Here is a 24511-nt window from a genome sequence, read left to right on the forward strand (position 1 = left end):
TATTTTTAGATTTCGACGAGTAAAGATCGAAGCAATTTCTTTTCAAACGGGTAAGCTAAAATTAGTCATACTTTCGATTATTTTAGAATTATTTATAAAATTTGAAACATGCACGGAGTACAACAAACTAATATTTAAACAATAACACATTTATTTATAAATTTCATAGATCGAAATATGCGTTAAATATAAAATAGAATTAAATAAATATTTAAATAAAATTAAAATTTAAACGCGTGGCCGTTACTTGTTTAAATTAACAGAAATTAAGTTTTTACTAACTTTGACTGTTATTGAAAGAGTTTTCTTTTGGATTTTAATAAGTAAAGATCGATGAAGTATCTTTTCAAACGAGTAAGCTTAAATAAATCATATTTTTGGTTATTTTAGAATTGTTTAAATAATTTAAAATGTTGTCGGAATATACTATTTCATATTAGAAATTTGTAACTAATAGTTTTTCTGTTTCAGAATGTACGTGAAGCAATGATGTAGTCGAGTGTTCCTATCACTAAAACAGAAACCAAAAAATCGCTTACTATGTAGTAAGTTCTATGTAGAAGCGTCGTTCACGTTTCGCGATATAAACAACAAGTGAACTTACACCGATTATGTGCAATACAGTCGTTAGAGTCAGTATTTATTCGCAAAGTTTATTGTTTTTTTAACAATCGTACAGATTGTATTTATAAAAGACAGTGTAAATTACAGACTCTTTAGTGATCGTCCGTTAAAAAATAACTATCACGTATAATTCATCCTTAAAAAGCATCTTAATTTACAACTATGTCAATTTACCTCATTATAAACCATTACAACTAATCATTATCAATCATTCACCCTCAATTTCAACCTAAATCACGATTGAGTATATGCTGCGAAAAGATATCTCAATAAGATAGTAATTAGTTTCTATTCAAAGAAATGAGGCTTGTTAGAGTTGCATATTTTTCTTCCATATCTTAGAATCTGGAATCGGATTTCGTTATTACATTTTTTGAATGACGACCAGTTAAATTAGAACACAAAACGAAAAAGATGATATGCCGAAGAAATCCCCACAAACTGTGGCTGAAGAGAACAATTATTAAGCTATAGAGTTATTTTCGTAGATTTACTAGAACCTTTCAAGAATAACTCTTAGTCAACTTTTAATTTTATCATGCTGTCATTCAAAATGCTCTTATGATGATGGGTGTAGTTAGATTAATCGAGATTAGAAAAATTGAAATGACGTAACATTCTATCTCCGTTCCCAATTTGCCACGCGTACGCGAATAAAGTTATTTCATATTTTATGCATTTTTATTATTAAAATCATAACATAAATTTTCTACTTGTTCTCTTTTCTAAAGTAGAATTAAATGCTTAATTTTATTTTAATAAAATCGAGTTCTATAGAAAAGTAACAGCTACGAAAAATATTAAATATGGTAATTATAGAGACCACTGAAAGTGCATTGCACTAATGTGCACACAAAGCTGAACCGAGCACACCAGAAAATTTTTTTTCGATGTAACTATCTTCAAGATGCACCTCTTTGTTATCAGTCTCCTTTTTTAAGTTTTAAACGAGATGTGTTACACAGATGATGATTTATTTTTTTCTATTTTTTTCCTTGCATCTGCAATGATAACAAAAGTTATTAGTTTTTTTTGCTCATTTCTTTTTTTTTTACTTTTACAAAGAAAAAAATAAATCCATTTATCATACAAATTTGATTTTAACGAAATTCTCTTCTCACGTTGGACAAATTAGATAGGATACTCACATTGATTGGCAGACTACAGGATGTACTTAATAGGAATGATCTTTCGTATATCCAGAAATAAATAAACTATCTCTATTTATTGAAAAACAGTTATATAATAGTTTAAACAATTATATTAGATTAATTATTCTAGTTCTAATATTCTCAGATAGGCGCTTGGACCTTTGTAGACCTTTGAGCGGGTCTCTCCTTTTTCTCTCCTTTGCTCCTTCTCTTTGTCTCCTTTTTCTCTTTTTCTCTTCTATACGGACAGGATAAGACACACGTAGCACGGAACTAGTACTACCATGGATTATGATTTATTGTTCTAAATTTCAAATAAAAGATCGGTAAAAGAATGGTGTATCAAGCTATCAATGTGTGATAGTTCTACTATCTGTAAGCGAGGATTGATCCTCTTCCAGTTAGCATTAGAACCTGAATTCTCGATAAGTTCATCCCAATATCGCAGATAATATTAGAGCGCTGTCATTTTAAACTCACGCACGCATCGGCGAAATATAGGTGCAAATGTTCGAAGGCGCAATTAGAAATCTTATCGTGGACTTCGTTTTATTACTCGAAATTCGGAAGCACGACTGGTCGTATTTAATAGTGATGATTGTAGTTCCGATATTGCAACATTCTACTCCATAAGCGGAGACTGACTCTCCTTCAGTTAGCGTTGGGGCCTAAATTCTTGATAAGTGGCGTCAACCCGATATCGCAAATTTTACTGTAGAATCACCGTCAGCCCATTAGTTTCATAATCCAAATGTGCTATGTTAATTTCTTTAATGATACACTTTTCGCAATATATGCCTATTTTGGCGCATAGATGTTTCCTATATTTTGGAATGCTTTAGGACATTTAGGAAATGCTTTATAATAATGATTAGGAAAATGAAGCAGAAGCTATCTGTTGAGGCTCACACAAATTGTACCTTAAAAGAACAACTATCTACTATTAGTTATCTTTTCGAAGGATTACTGTATGTTTCTCCTGATAGTTTTATTATATAATATTTAACTATCTCAATATTTTGTTTATCAATAGTAATAGTAATAATTCATATATGTATGTATATTTTTTTAATGTCTATGAGAGGTGTATATATATAATATAGGTAATAGATAATAGATAGTAGACAGTAGATAGTAGATGGTAGATGGTAAATGGTAAATGATAGATGGAAGATCGTAGATGGTAGATGGCAGATGGTAAATTAATTTAGTAATTTAAAGAGCAATAATAACTGGTTATATCATAGTACAGACAGAACAAAAGTCCATATATTGTTACTACATGTCTCTCACAAACCTAAAAAAACTAAGCATATTCACACTGAATCTTAAATATAAGTACCATTGATAATATTATTCTCAAATTTATTTATAATAGTTTGAAAATCTACAACAAATTTGAAATATTCTAAGTAAAATATAACAGCAACGAATTAGCTAAAGAAATTAAAAAATTAAACACACCATCCCTAAATAATACTCTATATTAAACTTTCTTTCACTACCAACAATACTTGAAACAATTAGATGACTTAGTCAGAAATATGAGATAATTAGACATTATCATCCTTAAATAATATATGAATCGGTAATACATTGTAAGAAATATGTTGGCTATAATATCGTTTTATTTTTTACTTTGTGAATTAGTTATAAATTAAGATTACATAAGTTACTTTGTCAAATCATATAATCCTATACTAACATTTACTGTGATTATTATAATTCTGATATTATTAATTCAGAAAAAGTACTTTATACTATGATCCAAATCTAAATCTCTAATAATTTTAAAACACATCACAAAATTTTCAAAACCATATCAATCCTACCACTTATTGATCTAAATTTGAATTACCAAGACAAATTGTTATATCCAAAAGAACCAATAAACAATAGATGAAACAATCAGCTCTATCAATGTTTGATGAAACATCGTTTGATCTTTACAAATTCACAATGTTTTGTTTTAAAAGAGGGTATAATGCCTATTCTTCCAATTCCTATCTCCTCTAACTTGTTATTTTTTTCACAAAGGCTATATCTATAATAAAACTATTTCTTTTTTGATTTGTATATATTTTCCATTATTTGGACTCGCTCTCTTTTTTTCAATTCCTTGTTTTCATCCTCTATTTTCGATTTTTCGTTTCTTTCTAACTGAACGATCTTTGAGTTAAAATAAGATATATAAACTGATCCATTTTTACGAAAGGACGTCAGGAAGAACTATTCTTTCAAATTATATGGAAAGGAATAAAATAAAGTCTCAAACCAATTCCTAGTCTTCAATATTTCCATACAAAACCTATGGCAACAAAAGAATCGTCATATATAGTTTGAAGTTGTCTACTTATTCAGATTTGAAACGATTTAATGCTTCACATCTAATCAATAGTTACCTCATGTGGCTTCTCTTTCAATGTCGATTTACAATATTCTAGAAACCACGATTTTTTTCCTACCATATCGGAACCTTATGCGTAAACTGAATGCTTATGCATAAAGAAAATTAACCATTGGTAACAGGTAACTTCACTTTATTAAAATAAAATAAAGGGAACTCGCTGTAATAACGTCATATCGCTCTATGTCGAAATCTAGATAGAAGTGTAAAAGATAAGAATTTATAATTCCCTAGTATCTAAAAGGCAATGTTGTGTTGCATTACTGGAGTTTTACTTTTCCAATTCTGGTGAATTAGTTACTATATTCACCACATAAGAAAGAGTAGCAGTTTTAAATTAATCAATATATATAAGTTTTGGTCTCATCAGTGATCAATGCAAATAGAGCATCTATGAGAGCAAACCATTATGCAGGCATTTATGTCATGCCAGTACGGTCAAGTTAACTGATCACTAATTACATTGATTACATTTTCACGAATCTTTCGAGGTCTTTTTATTATTATTGTCATTTTATTACGTAGAGACATGATTGGGATAGATGTTGGAACATTAGCTCGTTGAGCACCTGTTTGCGTGTCGGCGAGCATTCGACTGACATTATTCTCTTTTTGTGAATCCGTGTACATCACATTGAGATCAATAGAACTATAGAGTTGATTCTAATTCTAATTGAGAAAGATAACACTCCAATTTTCTCTTAATAAAATGATGAACATATTTGATATTAATACAAGTTTAATAACATGAAGTATATAACTAGATAAACAAATAACAATTCAAGAAAGAGACAAAAACTTAAACGTTTCCCGCGTTATCAGGATCCACAGCACGAAAATTACTGGAACAGGATTGGCTGAACGAAATCGCACACTGATTGGTAACTAGTATCATAAGACGACTGTACACATATCACCAACCTTTGTTATTATGCGTATATTTCTAGCGTCACTACAATAGTGACCAGTGACCCAACCCTGGGGATGAGCAATCTATCTAAAGAATTGTATTATAAATATCGATATATTTCATCAATTCATTTAGTAATTCAAGTAGATTCAAGGGAAACGTCAAAAATTTGTCATTAATTGAGTTTAATTCGATCTAATTAAAATCTTTTATATGTAATTTTAATTTCTTTATAAAGTGTCGAAAAATCATTTTGATTTATAATGAAATGAGAAATTAAATGTTAAAATGTGGTCTTTTTTTGCGAGAGACCCTACAAAGGATTTTCCGTATGAGATTGGAGAACCTGTTCCAGGTTTAGAAAATAAAAGTATTTGGACATTACATAAAGCTAAAAGAAAGGTAATAAGAGAAGCTATGATCTATTATGATCATATTTAAATCATTGGATAAAGAAATTCTTAATTCATTGTAAGGGTTCTACTGTGGGAGAAGATGTATCCGTATTTGTATTTGAAGTCAAAAATGGTGGAGAACATTTCTTGGACATTGCACGCACAGCAGTCAAAAGACTTAAAACACTCAGACATCCAAGTATACTTGCGTATATTGATAGTCTTGAGGTATTAACATGCTGAGATATTTGTACAAATTATTTTCTATTTATAATAGGCAAACTTAAGTATTTATATAGTAGGAATATAAAAATATAAGAATGCCTAAATCTTCTATATATATAATAATTAAAGTAATAATTTTGTTTTAGACAGATAAAATGGTTTATTTAGTGACTGAAAGAGTAGAACCATTGCAGAATCGTCTTTCATGCAAATTAGATTCTGAAGATACTATCAAGATAGATTTGTATTTTTCTTGGGGGATATTTCAAGTTACAGTATGTATGAAGTTTTGTTTTTTCCAAGTCATTTATAACATTTTAATTTATATCTTCTAATTATAGCAATTTGTTTTGATGATAGAGAGCATTGAATTTCTTAAATAACGATGGTAATTTACGACACAACAATGTCAATTTGTGGGCTGTATTTGTAAATGAGGAAAGTGGTGAATGGAAACTTGGAGGAGTTGAATACATGACTGCTGTGGATACAATATATACAAAATTGCCTTCAAATTTTGAAGTATATCAACCACCAGAAATTAAAGAAAATGCGAAGCCAGCTACTAAATGGTAAAAATTATTGTGGAATATTAAAAAATAGAATAAATATTTCGATTTTAATGCAAGTAATAAATAATTATATATTTATGTTAAAATAATTATTTATTTTATAATGTTAAAATATTAATAGAACTTGAAAATATTAATCATATATATCAATTTTTTTTAATTTTAAGGTTATTTTATCTTTTTAATGGTAAAATTTAATAAATTGCATTAAATGCATTAACTTCATGTTTTTCTATAATTGGAAAATCTTTGATATTTATTTTTTCATATCAATTTGCATATAATGAGTATTTAAATTCATATATTTTACAATATCAGTACTTTCTATATCTAAACATTTAGGTTTAATGTTAACACTGAAACTCATGAATGAATAAAAAATAGCTCAGTTGACATGTGGGGACTTGGCTGCCTGATCTGGGAAACATTTAATGGGCCACTTAGTATCCTTACTCAACTTAAAAATATTAGTAAAGTATGTATATTTTTATTTACTCTAATATATTAAGCAGTATTTAGAAATATATGTTTTTTGTTTTATAAGATACCGAAACAGTTAGCAGTAGTATATCAGGAACTAACAGGCGACAATGCAGAAGGAAGACCAAATCCTGCAGATGTGATAGCTCGCTGTCGTAGCAATGGGGGATTTTTCAAAAACAATCTTGTTGATGCACTTTTATTTTTAGAAGAAATTCAGATGAAAGAAAGAGGAGAAAAGGGACGTTTCTTTTCACAACTTGCTGGTCAATTAGATTTATTTCCAAAAGGTGTTGGAAGATTTAAGATTTTACCACAATTATTAGCTGCTTTTGAGTTTGGAGATGCTGGGAGTGCAGTATTGCCTCCTTTATTACAATTAGGTAATCAGTTACCTGATGCTGAATATCAACGTCGTGTAGTACCTTGTGTTGTGAAATTATTTGCATCCAATGTACGAGCAACTAGACTACGATTATTGCAACAATTAGATAGATATATAGATCATCTTCAACCAGCAACTGTAAATGAAGCTATTTTCCCGCAGGTATATACTTATCATACTTGCCTAATCTGTCATAAAATTAGATATACCTTTTTTCTGATAGGTAGCACGAGGCTTTTTGGATATGAATCCGGCAATTAGAGAACAAACTATAAAATCCGTTCTGCATTTAGCTCCTAAGTTAGATTATAATAATCTTAATGTTGAAACATTAAGATATTTTGCAAAACTTCAATCAAAGGATGAAATGGGTGGTATTCGTACAAATACAACTGTTTGTCTTGGAAAAATTGCTCAACATCTCCATCCACAGATAAGACAAAAGGTAAAATGTTTATATTAAATACAAAGAGTATGTAATTAATTAATAATACCTAAATTCTTACATTACATTTAAATATATGTACAGGTCTTAATAGGCGCATTTATAAGAGGTACACGTGATTCATTTCCTCCTGCTAGAACTGCAAGTATACTAGCTTTAGCAGCAACACAACAATACTTCTTATTACAAGAAGTAGCAAATCGGATTTTACCTGCTTTATGTCCACTTACTACAGATGTTGATAAGGAAGTGAGAGATAATGCATTTCGAACTATACGTGGATTCTTATCTAAACTTGAAAGGGTTTCAGAAGATCCTGGACTTCGCGAATCAATGGGTAAATATACTTTTAATACAATTCTCTTTTAATATATTGTTATATAAATGTAACATTTTTGCATTACTATAGAGGCTGATGTAAATACTGCTACACCTAGTTTGAGCAATGCTGCAGCAACATGGGCTGGATGGGCTGTAGCTGCAGTTACTGCAAAATTTTATCGTAGTCAATCGGATACACCAAAATCATCAAACTCTCACAATACGTCTAGAATTTTATTAAATAAACCTGCTTCTCTAGGTTTGTTTTTAACTGAATATATTCCTATAATATAGGTTTAATATAATTATATATTCAATATTCTGAATTCTATTAAATTGCAGAACAAGCCAGCAGTTCACAAAGTAGTGCAAGTACAACTGCTACAACAAGTAGTGCAACAAGTATGACATCTCTTGATCATGATCATGAACATGATATTCCTAACACTACGAACACAAATTCTGACTGTGATTGGGATTGTTGGGATGCTGATAATTGGGGCGACATGGAGCAACAACCTTCAACATCTGTTCCATCTAATTCAGCTACTAATATTGCAATATCTTCTCATTCCCCCAAAGCCCATGATCAATGGACAAGTCTCGAAGAAGAACCGGTTTGTATAGCATGATATTTCTAAATGATTAATACAATATAAATAATACATATCATTAATTAATATTAATGATTTCATATGTGAATGGTGTTATTTTTAGGAAGAAGAAGCAATACAGGGAATAGAGGATAAAAATGAAATTGTTGAAGTAGGTTGGGAAGATTCTGAATTTCAACCACTTGAAGATGTACAACCTATAGAACAGATAGGTAATCTCAATACTTTTCTGTTTTCGAAGATTCTGTCTCAATATAATTATATTAAATAATAATAATTATATTACAATTTACAGGTATACTTAGTGGAAACAATAAATTTGAAGAGGCTAAAAGAAAAAGAGACGAACGGAAATTAGCTAGACAAAGACAAATGGAAGCAAAGAGAGCTATAAAATTAAGAACTAATACAATTAATAAAAAACTTTAATTAAAATATCAAATTCCCCAGAAAATGGTACTTAATTATACCTTAAATAACTTAAATTAATAATACTTTTTATATAAAAAGTTTTATTTAAACTAAAAGAAGATCAAAGAGATCAATTTATATTATTTATTAAATTACATCTATGACTTGTATGTGATTTGTGTGCACATACACTTACTGCACTTGCGTATCTAGTAGTCTCTAACTATATCTATAATTATTTTCAATAACTTTAGCAAAGAATTCCATAGCTTCAGGGAATTTCTGAATCAGTGAAATTTTAACGTGGAAACGATAAAAGAAACTTCATATAAATGTATGTCCTATTTGACCTTGTTTTCCTGTTATATCGGGTTTCTTTGATATACTCTATCCGTTTACCTTAACAAAAGGTGTAAAAATGGCCCCTCCTTGCATCTGAATACAAATTTGGAGACATTTTACTGATTATTTTAACCCCTTCGTTTCTTCAGACATCCAGATTTTTAAATTTTCTAAAAACTTTATTCAATTCTCTAACGAAGTATTTCAGCACTGTCAATGGGTGATCTGTACATGACAGATTTCAAATAATCCAACAAGTAATAATCCATTGGTTCAACGTCAGATATTGAGTTGTATTCATAAATAGGTAGGTGAAACTAGCAGTTCAACTACTTTCATCTTTCAATAGAATTATTCCAATATAAAATTCGCTATAAGTCGAAAACAAAGTCAAATAAAACATATGTTCATATGAACTTTTTTTTATTGTTTTCATATGCAGAATCTACTGTTAAAGCGATTTCCCAAAGCTTCGTAACATCGTGTGTGTGTGTGTGTGTATGTACTTTGCTGAATATATTAAATATATAACCAATATACTCTTTTTAAGTCATATAAAATTCATGAAAATATAGTCTAATAATCGAATCATTTTTTTGATTTAGTATTTATATTCGATATACTATAAACATATCCAACTGTTATGTGTATGTTATATTTATTGATATTTTAATATACCATATAACTTTCTATTACATAGAAACTTAATTCCATAGATACGATATAATAATAAAATTACAATTTATATGATTCGTGGATTTTCATTTATAACAGTTTAATATTTATATGATAAATATGATAATTAACAAAAGATCAAAAGTATTAACATTTTATTTAAAATAAAAAGATAATAATTAAGTACTTTATTCACAAATGAGATTGCTCAGTAGTACTTTCATTTGAGAATCTCATATTAAGATTATTCGCATTATTCGGTTCTCTTTTAAAACCTAAACTTTCATAGAATGGTATGAGATTATCTCGGCAATCCAAAGATATTTTATAACAGTGTAAATAACGGGCCAGTTGTAAAATAACATTAACAAGTAATTTACCCAAATGTTTACCTCTATAATTATTATTCACAACCACATCTTCCAAACGTCCACGCTACAAGAAATATTTTATATACATACAAACTTATGATGATTGTACCTATATATATAATACAATAGTCAATCAAAAGATAATACATACCAATGCACAGTTATGAATAAATTTTTGCTCTGATATCAAAGTTGCACTTCCAATTACCTTAGTACTATGTGTATCTTCTATAACAATGATATAATAAATCCCAGCATTTTTCATACTTTGGAACTTGCCTATAAAAAATTTATATTAAAATCAATTTGTCATACAAGATGTTTTTTTGAAAACTATTTTTTTATTAATATCACTTACTTAGAAATTGTTCTTTATTTACTTTTCCTACTTCTGTTAATTGTGCCAAAAGTTCTAAAAATCCTATAAATTTAATGAATTGAGTAAAAAATTTCATGTATATATTTATATCTTTTTTATTATTATATCTACAATATTAAAGATCTATCTATATAAAACTAACATACCTTTATCATAATCAGTGGATCTAAGAGGTCGTAACAGTAAACCTTCAACATGTGGTAATGTTAATCGTTCCAATATATTTTTATTGAATAGTTCAATTTCTGTTCCTGTATGATGGACATCCTAAACCATATTTACACATATTATACATACTAGTAAAACAGACTGTTATTAAAAAGATCGAAAATTTAATTGTTTATGTTGCCATAACGATTACAAAAAGAAATATCTTCATTTTACTCATCTTCGAAAAGAAAGTCTTATAAAATTAGTAATTGTTTACAAACTTAAAAATAATATAAAACGACGGTAAATAATAATTTATTTAAAAAATTAAAAAACCAAGTATAACCTGTTGTAAATTCATTTTTAATTGCAATTGTGAAGAAACAAATGTGTTGTAACCTATTTTAATTCGTTAAGGAAAACCAACTTGTGGCAGTCGTTGATAATTTTAATCTCGCTTCGGAATATAATGTCAAAAAAATTCTTTGTCGTGGCATTCCAGCAACGACACTCTCACACAATTGCCCGCGGCTATCTCTATTTTTTATCGTATTTTTAAATACATTTCCCTCAAGATATTCTGTTCCGTTAACTAGTATTTTTACCTACTAGAACACAACAAAAACATTACATCACGAATATTCGTTTGCCATTTCTCTTTTTTTAAATTGTTTAGATTACATTATAATAAAATCAATACAAAAATTATTTAACCGAATACTTTACTCATTCGAATTTTTCTATACATATGCTTACATATTCTTATCTCTAATAGCCTTTTCTGTGACAGTATCATTAATAAGTGTAAATTTAAATTACATATATTTTTCAATTCACTTATAATACTATTAGATGTAATTATTTCAAAATAACTGTAATATGTAGTAATACTTTTACTATATACTGTATGATACATTTGACGCTTAATAAATAATAACTTTTTCAATAACGCGTCATCATATATTAAGATTCAATTATTCTATTCAACTATTATATTGTGGAATAATTGTTAAAAAAAATAGGCATTATGAAATACATATTTCGCATTGAACACATGCACATTCATTATATAAATAAAACGTCGCAACAAATTTCATGTTTCTTTTGTACATTTGAAGGGTAATGCGATATAGATTGAAAGAGGATCTACCTCTCTCTCTCTCTCTCTCTCTCTCTCTCTCTCTCTCTCTCTCTCTCTCTCTCTCTCTCTCTCTCTCTCTCTCTCTCTCTCTCTCTCTTTCTCCCTTTATCAAAGATTTTATTTTATTTAAATCAAAAATTTTTTAATATATTATATAATTTACTGTTATTATAAAATAATAATTTTTGATTGAAATTATAAAATTTTTATTTATCATTTTCATAATCAAGGATGCTATGATTATTAATTTTACAATAAAAAATAATGGACTAATTATTTAATTACAAATTATGATATCATAAGCAAATGATATGGTTTTTCTAATTTATAGTTTTGTTCAACGGATTCCGATAGATATTAAAATTGATACATATTTCTACATTATCAGAGGTATATATAAGAACCCCTTTCAACCTAGTATTTTGTAACGTCCCTATGCATTTAACTAATGTTACGTTTCACGAAGCACGGGCCATGGGAAAATAAATTCCCTCCGAGGAGTTCCTGTGACATGAGATCATGTGCCTTTTTGGCCTTGCTGTGTGCACTTAAGACACAAAATTGGCACCTAACGATATGTCACACGGCGTACACAAGCCAATCAAATGACATCTACCTTTACTTTCGACGAATACTGAGGTTTACCTCTTTTTCAGTGATGACAATTGGCTGACGGGGACTCAACGTTGAAATCCACTTCTTTTATTGATAGATTGAATATATTTACCGCCGGATAGGCCGATTCTCTTGTCTTGGCCCGATTGGCTCGGTTCCAGAGAGAGTAGAATCGATTGGCGGTGAAGTCGCACAAAAGAATTTGTCGACTGTGCCTTGGAGAATAAATTTCTCGATCGCGTTTAAGCGATTTGAAAATAAAGGTGGAATTGAGATTCGTCTCGATAAGAATTAGAAGAGTGAGTCGTTTCCGTAGAGACAACCTGGATTACTAACTTAGACTGTTTAATAATGCTCAATTTATTTAAAACAATAACAATAGTTATAACTGAACAAGAATAATGATCGGTTCAAGACAATAGTCATAACTGAGAATCGAATAATAATCGTAATAAAGACTGAGTCGAATAAATCGTACATCGGAACAATAACTAAGCAATAACTTGAGCAATAATCGTAGTAATTAGTACAGGGAAATGATCTAAGTAATAACAACCTGATGATTAGTACAGCGAAAAACCTTAGTAATTACGTCGAGACGGCGTGTACAGCCGTTTAAATAAGGAGTGTTGCCCAATTAACGAGGGATATTTGCCGCGATGTCCTCATTTGCTCGTCGTAATTCTCTCCTAACTGGGGAAATGTCCAATGGCGACTGCGGGCGGTTGGGATACTGCATGCTGGTGGGGATGAAGTTTTGTGGACACACAACATGTCTTACATCTGTTTGACGTTCGTTATTCCCTCGTTTTCCTTTGTAGCACGTCTCTCTTTATACAATGATAGGAACTTCGTACACATTTATGTTAAATATATGCGAATTTTTATATCGGTTAAGGTAGGTTCTCATATTGCTAATTCATGGTTACATAGGTTCTTTTATCTTAAGTCTAGGACCAGCGTAAGTCGTAACACTAGATTCAACAAAAATCTAGATAGTGTTTTTTAATAAACGACCCAATTTGACGTATTTAATAGAAATTATCCAATGATGTCGAATACAAACGCTATGAAATAAGTAAGAACAAGACGACGTCTAGCGGAGAATTATAACATTGCAATATTTGTAGTACCATTGAAAACTACACACGGCTGAACAGTGACATCAATCGACGTTCAGTTTGTACAATCTATTCGGATAAGGTCTTTTCAAGAACTGTTTGTTTCGTGGTTCAGATTCGTAGTCGTGAGTTACTTTTGATCGATCGTACGAAGAGAAGGCATTATATAATGTAAAATTGTGTTTTTATTAAAGTTTTTTAATATTAAATATTTGTATTAGAAAATAAAAAGGATATATTAGGCAATATTGGATAATTTCTTTTTCAAAAGTTGTGATCAATAATTAATTTATTTATACGAGTTAATTCAGTAAAGTGTAATTCATAATTATTATACAGTATATTTTCTATGAGTATAAATTTATTTTAAAAAATAAAGAAGAATAATATTCAAGAATCTGTATTATATTTTGCAAGAATTGCGTATAATGCGTGCGTATTATACATACATACACATATACACGTTTAATATAAAATATTTTCATTTTTCAGTAAAATATGGCTGATACACCATCTAAATCTCGTCCAATGAAATACCCATATACAACAGCTGCGCAAATAGCACAGTTTCCATATCGACATTATATGAAACATAGTTGGTTAATGAAATACTGGATGATTGCTATAGTTGTCTGTGCACCATTATTTATAAAGATTCAAAAATTATGTATGTATCATTTTATTCTTAGAGATATAGTTGAAAGAATGTTATATTAAATTATTCAAATTTGAATAAAATATTAAAATTTCAGCCTATGCAGAAGAAAATGTTAAGGTATGGAATGAAAAGAGGAAGAAAGAATTTGAAGGGCATGGCCATTAAGAAAAAACTTCAATTAGTACATAACATGTTGTAACATTAAATGTAAAAGCAAAAATAAATTAATCTATACTCATATAATCCTTTATCTGTATAAATGTGAACATTTGATTGATTTTGAAAATGTTTATTACCAAATTAATTGTATAAAACATACACAGTTACAAAGGACTGTCTCAATGACCGCTGTACAGTGTAATGAATAATAATAATTTGTACCATATATTTGCGTAGGCCCAGCCTAAAGTTTTTAATTATTTGTAAACAAGCTGATCTTTGACAAAAAAAAAAAAAAGAAAAAAACGTGCTATTATAGTAATTTCTGAAAATTTTGTAAAAAAAAAACCACACATTTATCACATAATATAATGTATTCTGAATTAGCAAGATCTACTGTTCAGATGTGTAAATTTGTAGATAGTAATCATTATTATATTATCTAAGCATTCAGTTGAATATTTTATAAATACTTAAATGTTGCATTTTTAAATAAGCAAACTCAATCTTTTAGAGTAAAACAAAACGTGCATTGCTTTTATCTTTTTTTTAAAATTTCGAAATTTTCTTCGTTTTCAATGCCATTTTCATTGGTATCACTCCTGTTTAATTTTGGCTTTTTAGCAATTGACTGTCCTGTGTCATCTTCCAGATTCAATCCTATTTCCTTGCATCGCTTCTCAAAATACTTTAATAATCGTGAACCTGCCCTGTAAACATAACTATTTTTAAAAGGACATAGCCTTACTCTAATTAAATATACTAATTCATATGTTCGGAGGCCAAAGATTCTTCCTTCTTCGTTAGTATAGTTGTTGTCAACCTGAATTATTTAACTAATATTTATATACAATATATATATTAAATATATATAATACAAATTAAACATACAATACATACACACACACATAATTGCCATCTTAAATTATCATCTCATAGCCATAGCTTAAATTTTAAAAACTATCAAAATAATGTATGCTCATTTTACCTGACTTTTTCTATATATTAGTTAGTATAACATGTAATACATCGAGCAAATAAGATGCCTGTACTTATATATATGTTGAATATGATTTTAGATTTTATATTTAATTTTTTAACATAGAAAATCAAAAATACTTAAAATTTTATGAAAATAATAAAAATGAATATCTTTAGAAATTTATGAAACTTCTAATTAATAAGAATAATCACAGTGTATTTAAGAATAACATACATACATTTGTATTATTAAAAAATTCAAATATAATACCAGTGGAAGTTCCTGCCTATTACTCTCACAATCTCTGGCATCCGAACTAATATAAAATATTTTATTTCGTTTTTAATTTTACTTACTTATAAACCGAACTATGTTCTTGATTATATGCTTGACAGTTTTCAAAGACCAAGTGACAGTCATCAAAAAATTGTTGCAAGTTTTCATACCCTCCATTTCCAAGTTTGTATTTGATTGTACCAAAGTCCATAGGATTAGATATAATGTCATGATAATCTGGAACCTCATCCTTTGTGACAGGAGATAAAAAAGGCCACGAATCTCTATGGTGTCTGATATCTAATAATAACTCTTGTAACTTTGCTATATATCCTTTAACTGTTTTATCTTCTTGGATATTTTCTGCAGCTCTTTTTGTTGCTCTACGAGTTTGCCTTGGCTCTGTATCATCTGAATTACTATCTGCAGAAAAATATAGATATCTTCATTTATTAAAATATAATACTATTTATATTATGTTAACATTATAGTAATACTTAAAATAATTGTTATATATTAATCAAATAATATATATATGAAATAAAAAGTTGTATAAAGTTAACTGTTAAATATTATCTACATCAAAAAGTAATATACAAGTTAGTAACATATAAAGTACTATATTTGCAATCAACAGTTTTTTGTATGCAGCATTTGCAAAAAATGATAAATAAATATATTTCTAATTGATATATATATATATTATCATATAATTATTATTAACAAATATTTTGTATAAATAACTGCAATTACTACATAATAAAATGGTAAAAATTAAACATACATTACAAGCAAAATCAATAAAACAATATAAAATTTTTAAATTATAAGCTACTATTTCTTCAATTAAAGCACAAACAATTATAGAAAAATATATTTATAATTTTGTAACAATGCAATTTTGAAACACAATTCATTTTATATGCTTCAACGTATACAGGGTAGGTCATATAAATCAGAATACTTGAATATCTCCATTATTTATGATTTTATGGAAAAAAAATCCTTAAGACAAAGTTAGACTATTTGAAAGAATACATTTAATAATGGAAAGAATTCTTTCTCAAATTTATTTTTTTACAAGATTTCAATGTTATTGGTATTTTTAAAAATGGAATCCTATGAATTTCTTTGCATAAATTTCAAATGATTTTTGCATGATTTCTCGTGCTATTCTGAATAAATAAGCATAAAGCTAAAAGGTCAAAAAATAATTAGTTAACGAGGTATTTTGAAAAAATGTCTAATGACATGTATTATTTTTTTCTAAATACACATGCATATGCATTATTTTTTCCAAATATTCATGCACATGCATTATTTATTTTAATTGTACATGCATGTGTATATAATGCACTGGGGAAAATGTATGATCTTAAATATGTAATTCATCTTAAACCTCCCATCTTTTTCCTCTAAAATTTTTAGTTAACTTCAATCAAAGAGACTTGTTACAATTGTTTTAATTACTGGAAATTTGTTCAAAATACCTCGCTAGTTAATTGTTTTTCGACATTGTATCCTTGTACTTTTTTTTATTCAGAATAACATGAGAAATCAATTCATGTAAAAATATTCATAGGGCTTTATTTAAAAAAATACTGATGATCTTAAAATCTCATAAAAAAATTATTTTGAAAAAAAATTCTTTTCATCGTCAGATGTGTCTTCTCAAACAGTGTAACTTAGTCTTAAGGACATCTTTTATAAAATCATATATAACAGAGTGTTCCGATTTAATATGTATATATGGGGTATGTTATTTAAAATCGAACACTTAAATATATTCTTTGAATCGGATGATATGAAAAAATATAATAGGCCAAAGGTGCAATGTTCAAGGGGAGTAATTGAATATAGATAATTTTTTCAAAGTTATTCCTTCTTTTTGAGGTATCAAGGTTATAGTCGATTTTTTTAAATGAAATATTATTTTTGTCATTGTAATACGATAGCTTATAAAATATTATATTCGGAGGTTATAGCTTTTTTGAACAAGAGATAAACTTGAACGAAAAAAATCACTATCATGTTTAAATGGAAACAATGTAAAAATCATTTCAAATAGTACATCAATCATAATAAATAAATGATATAAATAAGAAATAATGTTTTCTTGTATTAATATTGTGATTATAGCATATATCCTAATAACACATCCTTTCATATTTTGAATGGAAGTAGGATATTTGTGGTAAACAGTAAAGCACAATCTCAATGAAACATCTAACAATTTTTTTTATTTATTTGTTATTTAATTTAACAAATAAATAAACAATATAATGTACTCTTATAGAACAATTTATGCAAGTATGATTTTAAAAATATGTCATTTGAATTGAAGCACTCATTCCAAATGCTACCATTCCTATTCAAACGTGATTTTATTTTTTTGTATTACTTAATCCAAGGGAAATATTTAGGTGTTTAATTTTAAATGAAACATTCTGTGTATGTATTATATATAACAATGATTATAAATTAAAAAATGCTACGAAATGCCACTACTTATCTGTAAAAGTATTTTATGAGCATCTTTAGAAAAAATTAGACATTTATAGAAAAGGAATATGATACAGACCATCCCAGTCTGTAGATTCTGTAGTGAGGAGGCTCTTGGCAAAGCCATGGATGCGAGAGCGTGCTGCTGCTGCGCACAACCTCTCCTTGTCTCTTTCCCTTTCACGCCCCCTCACTAAGAACATAGTAAAAACTAAGAAATCTTCAAACACTGTTAAGATTACAATGATAAAGCATCCATATATTTTTTCCTTATTAGATTTTGATTACTCCTAATATACCAAAATTTATAGTAAAATGGCAATCAGTGCATAACTTATTTTTTAATTTTTACCATCCTTCAGCAAGATTAACCAATTTATTGTTTGTTGTAACATTGTTTAAAAGAATTCTTACCAAATTTAGAAATAGGTTTTCTTCTTTCTTTGCAATTTATACAAGACCACCTGCCCCTTGGCATTCTCAACAAAGGAGGTTCAATGCATTCCAAATGAAAATGATTTGAACAGATATCACAACTGACGAGTTTTCCACCACTTTTACATGAAGAACATACATTAATTGACTTGTTTCTGCCAAATAATTAAAATTTCATTTATAATTACAATCTTATTTTTATATTTTAATAATATTACTTACATGTCTTCATCACTTCCTTCTTCCATTTCATCTTTATGATCTTTATCTTGATCTTCTTCATCTTCGCTCTCAGGAATACGTTTGGCACGATTATGTCGAGTTTCTTTGGTTAAAATTAAATCTTCATCAATTTCATCTTCAAATTTTCTTCGTTTTTTAACTTTTTCTTTTGGTTTTATTTCTGGTGGTTTACAAGTAGAACAAAACCAATCCCCTTCAGGTACTGCCTAAAAAATACACATGATTTGCTTTTACATATATAATGATATCATTAATACAGTAAAAAATGATAAAATTATGAATGAGAGGCTTACATTTAGTTTTGGTTTTAAACAGTAAAGATGATGGCCTTTATTGCATCCATCACACAATAACATATTTTCGGCATCTCTTCGTCTTCGACATACTCGACATTGAGCATTAAATGCGCTTTTACCCCACGCAATACTATTTTCTAAAGTATTTAAGTGCACAAATAATTGAGACCAGCTCGTTGAAGCCATAAGAGATTGTTCCCATTTGTCTCGAGCTTCTTCACAAGACCATTTTTTATCTTTTTCATCTGTACCTAATGGCTTTTTTAAGTACCGTTGCTCTATAGCATGAGATAGCTGTAAAATAGCACAAGCCATTTGTTTAATATTTGTTTGTTGTTTTGGATCTGGAGAAACTTCATTTTCATTAGGAGGACCGAGGTACTTTCCAGGATCTTTATAACTTCTTATATTAATACCACTAATTTCTGAATCTGGAGTACCAGGTCTACTTTGTTTGGATTCATTTTTTACTTTATCCAATATAATATTAGGAGCAACATCTGCATCGATCTCATTTATACCATATACTAATTTTTCACACTGTTTGTCATAACTCTCATTATTTATTGCTTTTCTCCATGCATCTCGATTAATAACTTTTAAACTTCCCAAACAACCACCTCTAATTTTTTCCTCAAAATCTAAAATAAAATCTCTTAATGTCATTTCCATTACATTATCAACCGACAAATCAGTAGGAAAATTTAGATTAGCATTTTCATATTTATTTTTCTTTCCAGTCTTATTGGTCTGTCCTTTTACAGGTTCTGAAAACTAATACAAACAATAAATTTGTATATTATCTTCTATTTCATAATTACAATCAAAATACTTACAACTTCAGGATTCAATTTGTGTCTAGGGCATTCCTCTATTACAGAAATTAAACTAGACATTTCATGTTCTAGGTTATTACGTAATTCACCTTCTCTAATTCCTCTTTTACTTAGAGAATTTATTAAAATTTCTATATCTTCTATTTTCCCATAAAAACTCCATTTAGGTCCAGATCTTTTCCAGTGTATAGGACAATCTTTATCTCCTGTACACGCCATTAAATTATGTCTAATATCTGTTAACTCATGTTTAAAATCTTTTCTAGGGCTCACATCTTTTCTAGGAGATTTTACACCATTTTTCTCAGAAAATGTAACTTTTTTTGGTGATTTTCTAGCTTTTTTAAAACTGTTTTCTTTGTCACTAAATTCATCTTCAAATTTATTTCTTAAATATGCATATGTTGCTTCTCTATCTTTTAACTCTGGATTATATGGAGTTCCTTCAGGAAGACAATTACCTGGCCACCATTCATCATTTTCCACAAATAGGCCTATATGCGAAAAGATAATATATTTTGTAACTAATTGTATATTATTACAGAAAGAAGCACGAAATTAATTATTTTATAATTATGAATATATTTGTTAACATAATTTAAAATAACCTGGTATTGACAAGAATCTCCAATATCTCCTATGAGCTCTATCTGCACCTAAATATACCATCATTTTGTCATCTTTAGATGCTTGCTGTAATTCTTTTAATTTATATTCATATTCTTCTCTTTTTTTTTCTTCTTCGCAACTACCACGTGTAATTTTCTTCGGTTTCTGATCTTCATCATCTAGTTTCCCTTCTTTTTCTTTCAATTTTTCTTTTTCTTCTTTTCCTTTTTTTTGTTCAGCAATCATAAATGATTTTAATTCTTTTTTTGCTTGATGAAGTTTTTCATGTCTTTCTTCAATAAAATCACGTATCGAAGCAAAAGTAAGTAATTGATTTATGAGACACGTTACTAATTTTAATTTATCATCTAAATTAAATTCACAAACACTCCGATGCCCTAACAATCTTAAAATATATGTTTCATTTATTCTTAAAAGAAGTGCAGGATCATCAAGATTTGTATATCCACCTAATAATAAATCATATTTTATTATAATGTTATCACAAATACAAAAAGAAATTTAATTCATACCTCGTTGAGAATAGCGCCATTTTGAAGCAGCTTCGCTTATTCGACCACCAGAACTTAATAGATGCTGTCTTAAAATCTCACTTAATGTTGTATGATCTAATGTAAGCTCTGATAACTTACATCCATGTTGTGTTTGACACCATTTAGAAGCTATGGTTGCTAATTTTACTGATTTCTCCATAGATGATACTCCTTCGTATATATTAATATCAACTACTAAGTTAGATGCATGTGCATGAATTTCATCTTCCTCTGCTGCTTGGTATTTGAAAATATTTGACAGTAGTAACTGCAATAAATCACTCCATGGTCCAGAGGCTTCTTTGGTTAACATTGATCTTTCTAATAAATCAAAGTTAAAGCCACTAGGAAAATATGAAAAGACTTCTAACTCTTCGTTGAAGAATTCCAGAAATTCTAAGATAAATGCACAATCACCAAACTTTTCATTAGGTATACTAGAATTAATTGGGACAGATTCTGGAATAGGACGAAGATCTTCACATTCGAGATCTTCTCGTGGTTTATTCCATTGCCTTACATATGCAGCAAGAGCTGCTAATTTTTGCTTCTCCTCTTTTTTTCGTTCACTTTTCAATACTCTTTCCTCTTTACGTTTTGCTTTTTCTTCAAGAGCTTTGGCTTTAAGATCTTCTTTAAATTTACCATTTGTTCTGTTGACAAACTTTAAAGCATTAAGAAAATCTTAAGATATGATATAATTTTTTATTAAATATAATAAACATATCTTACCTTGGTTTTCTATATTTTTTTACAACTATTCCAGTTTCATTCACTTTTTTTAATGGATCAGGTTTTTCAAAGGTTCTATGTTTGGATACATCTGAAGTAAGAAATTTTTCTATAGACTCTTGTTTATGTTTTACTACTTTTTTGGTACGCATAGAAAAATCAGGTGCAGGTCCAGTAAATATTGTATCAAAACGTACTTTACTGATACCATATTTTTGTAAGACACTCTCCTAAGGAAAATAACGAATGAAAGTACAGTAAATCTTATGAAAATACAAATATAATAATTGTTATATTCTGCTAACCTTAACTATCCATATACTATTTTCATTTTGTTCACAGAGCTGACGGAGAAATATTTTATTACGTTCCCTACTATAATGTTGTTTTCGTCTTCTTACTTGTCCAGCTTCTACTATCATAAGTTGACTAACATCAGAATCTCCGCAATCCAATTGCTCTACTTCGTAACGAAATAGCTTGGCTGGTGGATGATATTGATGTTCTTGTGGACTCCTATGATTATAATTAAATCGATCATATATCTGAATATTTATATAGAAATAACATATGTACCTGCTAGTATCTTTAATATAAGGTTTAAGTTGTTGCTCTGTTGGTTCGATAACCTGAAGAACATGACAATCACACCATGATTCTTCAGTAAAACTTGCTTCAACCATTTCACCAACAAAGTATCGATCTCTTGCAAATTGGTAAACATCCTCTACCATTTCGTTAAAAGATGATCTATTTGTTTTACTGGCAAGGTATAATATAGGAATCCGTAACTATGAAAAATAAGGTTCTAAGATATAAGAGAAGTAATGGAACAGTACAGTCCAAATAATAAGTGTTACATGCATAACACAGTCAAAAGTATATTTAAATACTTCTGTTTAATGCACTGTCATTATCACTCATTAAATAGAAAAACAAATAACATGATATGGGGTAATATAATATATAAATATATCATACTTCCATTGGAAACTCCTTCAAACTTTTTTTAGCATTTTCTTCACATTGCAACGCTTCTTCATATGTCATGTTAGTTCTTCCTGTGATACTGCATGACCATATAAGAGAGTTGCATAGAATAATTCTCTCACAAAATTCACTGTAACATATAATATTAAAAAATGAATCATATAACTTCTGAAGTAAAGAATTATTAATAGTAATAGCTATATAATATTTATTTGAAAGATAAGACTACAAAATAGATTAGTCCTTTTGCTATCATATCAAAACTAAATAAATTGCATATGTTCAAAAATAAATAAATAAATAAAAACAAAATTCTATGCTATTAAAAAATATGTGAGCATAATTTCAAATATTGAAACAAACATTATAAAGCGAATAAATCCAAATGAACAATAAAATTGGTATGTTTCTCTCGATTTTTCTTAGTATTATTAACTTACTTGTAGTCCTTGAAGATTTCATTAGTAACTTCACAATGGAAAACCTCATCGTCGTCCTTAAAGTCGGAGGAGACGTGAAGACGTTGAAAGGGCTGCTTACGAAGAAGCGGCATGTCAACGCTTGATGTCAAGATCACTTAACATCCGCTCGTTTGCGGCTTTTATTGCTTGATAATCGATCTTACAAACAAGGAGTTTTCTTTTTATTTTTATGCATTAGAGAAGAAAGCAAAAAACAAAGAAGATTGGACGGTTTATTTGATCTTACGTTCTTTTTGAACGATACGACGGTACAACGATGACAAATTGGCATGAATACAGAAACCGATGTGTTTTTTAACCGATGATGCACGTACGTAGTAAGTGAACGCTATCACGAATAATAATGTAAAACAGTTGACCGTAGTTTATTATTATTCCGCTATGATAATATAAATCGACAATGTATTCCAAGTATTATTATACACACCATACCAATTTTAATTCACATAAAGATTCATCAATTCTTGACAAAGCGCGTTTTTTCACGGCGGCTTATGAAAATGCATGCATTCACACCTGGCATACACCGTGAAGACCGGAAACTACCGTAAGGACAAATTATGCCAACTTAGCAAAAATCGACCTTTCGAACAATGATTTCGTGGCTTTGATTGTCACATTTATATATAAATCTTTCTTATAGAGATTGAATACGAAACATTTCAATTTGTTTTCTGTCTTATCATTACATAAATATCATTTATTAAACTGGAATCATTCTCTTTGAATAATGTCTTGTAATATAAAAGTGCTCTGATTGATATATTTGAATACGTATTCGGTTTATAAAGTTGGCAATGTCTAAGTTTTTTTTTTACATGTAAGAATCATTTGGCGGGAACAATTTTTGTAAAACGTAATTGTAATAGAATTTTCTTCGTTGGAATTTGAATTTACATAAATAGATTTACGCAAGTCATTTTGTGTCTATTTTCTTTAATCGTTACAATTTCCTTCTTTTTCCAATAAAAAAACATTTTGAAAATAACTAGAGAAAAAATGCACTCAACGATTCAAGTGTCT

General features: G+C 28.7%; 4 protein-coding genes and 1 long non-coding RNA gene across 18 annotated transcripts; 2 read left to right on the forward strand and 3 right to left on the reverse strand.

The window, feature by feature from the left end:
• Positions 1 to 247: 247 nt before the first annotated feature.
• LOC127066563 (uncharacterized) lies at positions 248 to 4440 on the reverse strand. Its single transcript, XR_007782423.1, has 3 exons — positions 4178 to 4440; positions 1773 to 4083; positions 248 to 1625 (listed from the first exon to the last, which is right to left on the reverse strand). It is a non-coding gene; the product is annotated as an uncharacterized LOC127066563 (long non-coding RNA).
• A 718-nt stretch (positions 4441 to 5158) lies between these two features.
• Positions 5159 to 8971, forward strand: LOC127066559 (N-terminal kinase-like protein). Of its 2 annotated transcripts, XM_051000446.1 has the most exons (12): positions 5159 to 5494; positions 5569 to 5715; positions 5859 to 5987; positions 6073 to 6284; positions 6669 to 6759; positions 6829 to 7311; positions 7373 to 7594; positions 7679 to 7931; positions 8004 to 8174; positions 8258 to 8532; positions 8633 to 8741; positions 8825 to 8971. In XM_051000446.1, the coding sequence occupies exons 1-12, from the start codon at positions 5381 to 5383 to the stop codon at positions 8956 to 8958; spliced, it is 2340 nt and encodes a 779-aa protein (XP_050856403.1). In that variant the 5' UTR covers positions 5159 to 5380; the 3' UTR covers positions 8959 to 8971. The 2 variants fall into 2 exon arrangements, with proteins under 2 accessions (XP_050856403.1, XP_050856404.1); XM_051000447.1 differs by lacking the exon at positions 5159 to 5494 and having other exon boundaries at positions 5573 to 5715; positions 5863 to 5987.
• A 950-nt stretch (positions 8972 to 9921) lies between these two features.
• LOC127066560 (probable glucosamine 6-phosphate N-acetyltransferase) lies at positions 9922 to 11979 on the reverse strand. Of its 3 annotated transcripts, none has more exons than XM_051000450.1 (6): positions 11614 to 11979; positions 11204 to 11462; positions 10854 to 10974; positions 10687 to 10749; positions 10480 to 10607; positions 9922 to 10392 (listed from the first exon to the last, which is right to left on the reverse strand). In XM_051000450.1, the coding sequence occupies exons 2-6, from the start codon at positions 11216 to 11218 to the stop codon at positions 10150 to 10152; spliced, it is 570 nt and encodes a 189-aa protein (XP_050856407.1). In that variant the 5' UTR covers positions 11219 to 11462; positions 11614 to 11979; the 3' UTR covers positions 9922 to 10149. The 3 variants fall into 3 exon arrangements, with proteins under 3 accessions (XP_050856407.1, XP_050856406.1, XP_050856405.1); XM_051000449.1 differs by having other exon boundaries at positions 11204 to 11465; XM_051000448.1 differs by having other exon boundaries at positions 11204 to 11979.
• A 1749-nt stretch (positions 11980 to 13728) lies between these two features.
• LOC127066561 (uncharacterized) lies at positions 13729 to 14635 on the forward strand. Of its 4 annotated transcripts, none has more exons than XM_051000453.1 (3): positions 13729 to 13859; positions 14227 to 14401; positions 14487 to 14635. In XM_051000453.1, exons 2-3 carry the CDS (start codon positions 14233 to 14235, stop codon positions 14555 to 14557), a joined length of 240 nt encoding a protein of 79 aa, XP_050856410.1. In that variant the 5' UTR covers positions 13729 to 13859; positions 14227 to 14232; the 3' UTR covers positions 14558 to 14635. The 4 variants fall into 4 exon arrangements, with proteins under 4 accessions (XP_050856410.1, XP_050856408.1, XP_050856411.1 ...); XM_051000451.1 differs by having other exon boundaries at positions 13743 to 13905; XM_051000454.1 differs by lacking the exon at positions 13729 to 13859 and adding an exon at positions 13906 to 14051.
• A 25-nt stretch (positions 14636 to 14660) lies between these two features.
• LOC127066557 (bromodomain adjacent to zinc finger domain protein 1A) lies at positions 14661 to 24026 on the reverse strand. 8 transcript variants are annotated; one of them, XM_051000439.1, is made up of 15 exons: positions 23916 to 24014; positions 23715 to 23816; positions 23447 to 23626; positions 22998 to 23136; positions 22322 to 22807; positions 22017 to 22246; positions 21264 to 21937; positions 20730 to 21200; positions 20122 to 20615; positions 19283 to 20059; positions 18969 to 19195; positions 18726 to 18901; positions 18391 to 18504; positions 15890 to 16232; positions 14661 to 15273 (listed from the first exon to the last, which is right to left on the reverse strand). In XM_051000439.1, the coding sequence occupies exons 3-15, from the start codon at positions 23557 to 23559 to the stop codon at positions 15090 to 15092; spliced, it is 4428 nt and encodes a 1475-aa protein (XP_050856396.1). In that variant the 5' UTR covers positions 23560 to 23626; positions 23715 to 23816; positions 23916 to 24014; the 3' UTR covers positions 14661 to 15089. The 8 variants fall into 8 exon arrangements, with proteins under 8 accessions (XP_050856396.1, XP_050856397.1, XP_050856395.1 ...); XM_051000440.1 differs by having other exon boundaries at positions 23921 to 24006; XM_051000438.1 differs by having other exon boundaries at positions 23715 to 24026.
• Positions 24027 to 24511: the final 485 nt, after the last annotated feature.

This window comes from Vespula vulgaris, chromosome 9, assembly GCF_905475345.1.
Source record: "Vespula vulgaris chromosome 9, iyVesVulg1.1, whole genome shotgun sequence".
NCBI classification, from domain to species: Eukaryota; Metazoa; Arthropoda; class Insecta; order Hymenoptera; family Vespidae; genus Vespula; species Vespula vulgaris.

Coding starts and splice junctions, on each gene's coding strand:
- LOC127066557 (XM_051000438.1), bottom strand. CDS start 23,559: ATGCCGCTTCTTCGTAAGCAGCCCTTTCAACGTCTTCACGTCTCCTCC. Junction 22,808..22,997: donor TGAAGGAGTTTCCAATGGAA/GTATGATATATT, acceptor TATTTTTCATAG/TTACGGATTCCTATATTATA. Junction 21,938..22,016: donor AAAAAATATAGAAAACCAAG/GTAAGATATGTT, acceptor GTTTGTCAACAG/AACAAATGGTAAATTTAAAG.
- LOC127066561 (XM_051000453.1), top strand. CDS start 14,233: ATGGCTGATACACCATCTAAATCTCGTCCAATGAAATACCCATATACA. Junction 14,402..14,486: donor TATAAAGATTCAAAAATTAT/GTATGTATCATT, acceptor TTAAAATTTCAG/CCTATGCAGAAGAAAATGTT.
- LOC127066560 (XM_051000450.1), bottom strand. Junction 10,750..10,853: donor ATCCACTGATTATGATAAAG/GTATGTTAGTTT, acceptor TTAAATTTATAG/GATTTTTAGAACTTTTGGCA. Junction 10,393..10,479: donor TTATTCATAACTGTGCATTG/GTATGTATTATC, acceptor TATTTCTTGTAG/CGTGGACGTTTGGAAGATGT.
- LOC127066559 (XM_051000446.1), top strand. CDS start 5,381: ATGTGGTCTTTTTTTGCGAGAGACCCTACAAAGGATTTTCCGTATGAG. Junction 6,285..6,668: donor GCGAAGCCAGCTACTAAATG/GTAAAAATTATT, acceptor AATAAAAAATAG/CTCAGTTGACATGTGGGGAC. Junction 7,312..7,372: donor ATGAAGCTATTTTCCCGCAG/GTATATACTTAT, acceptor TTTTTCTGATAG/GTAGCACGAGGCTTTTTGGA.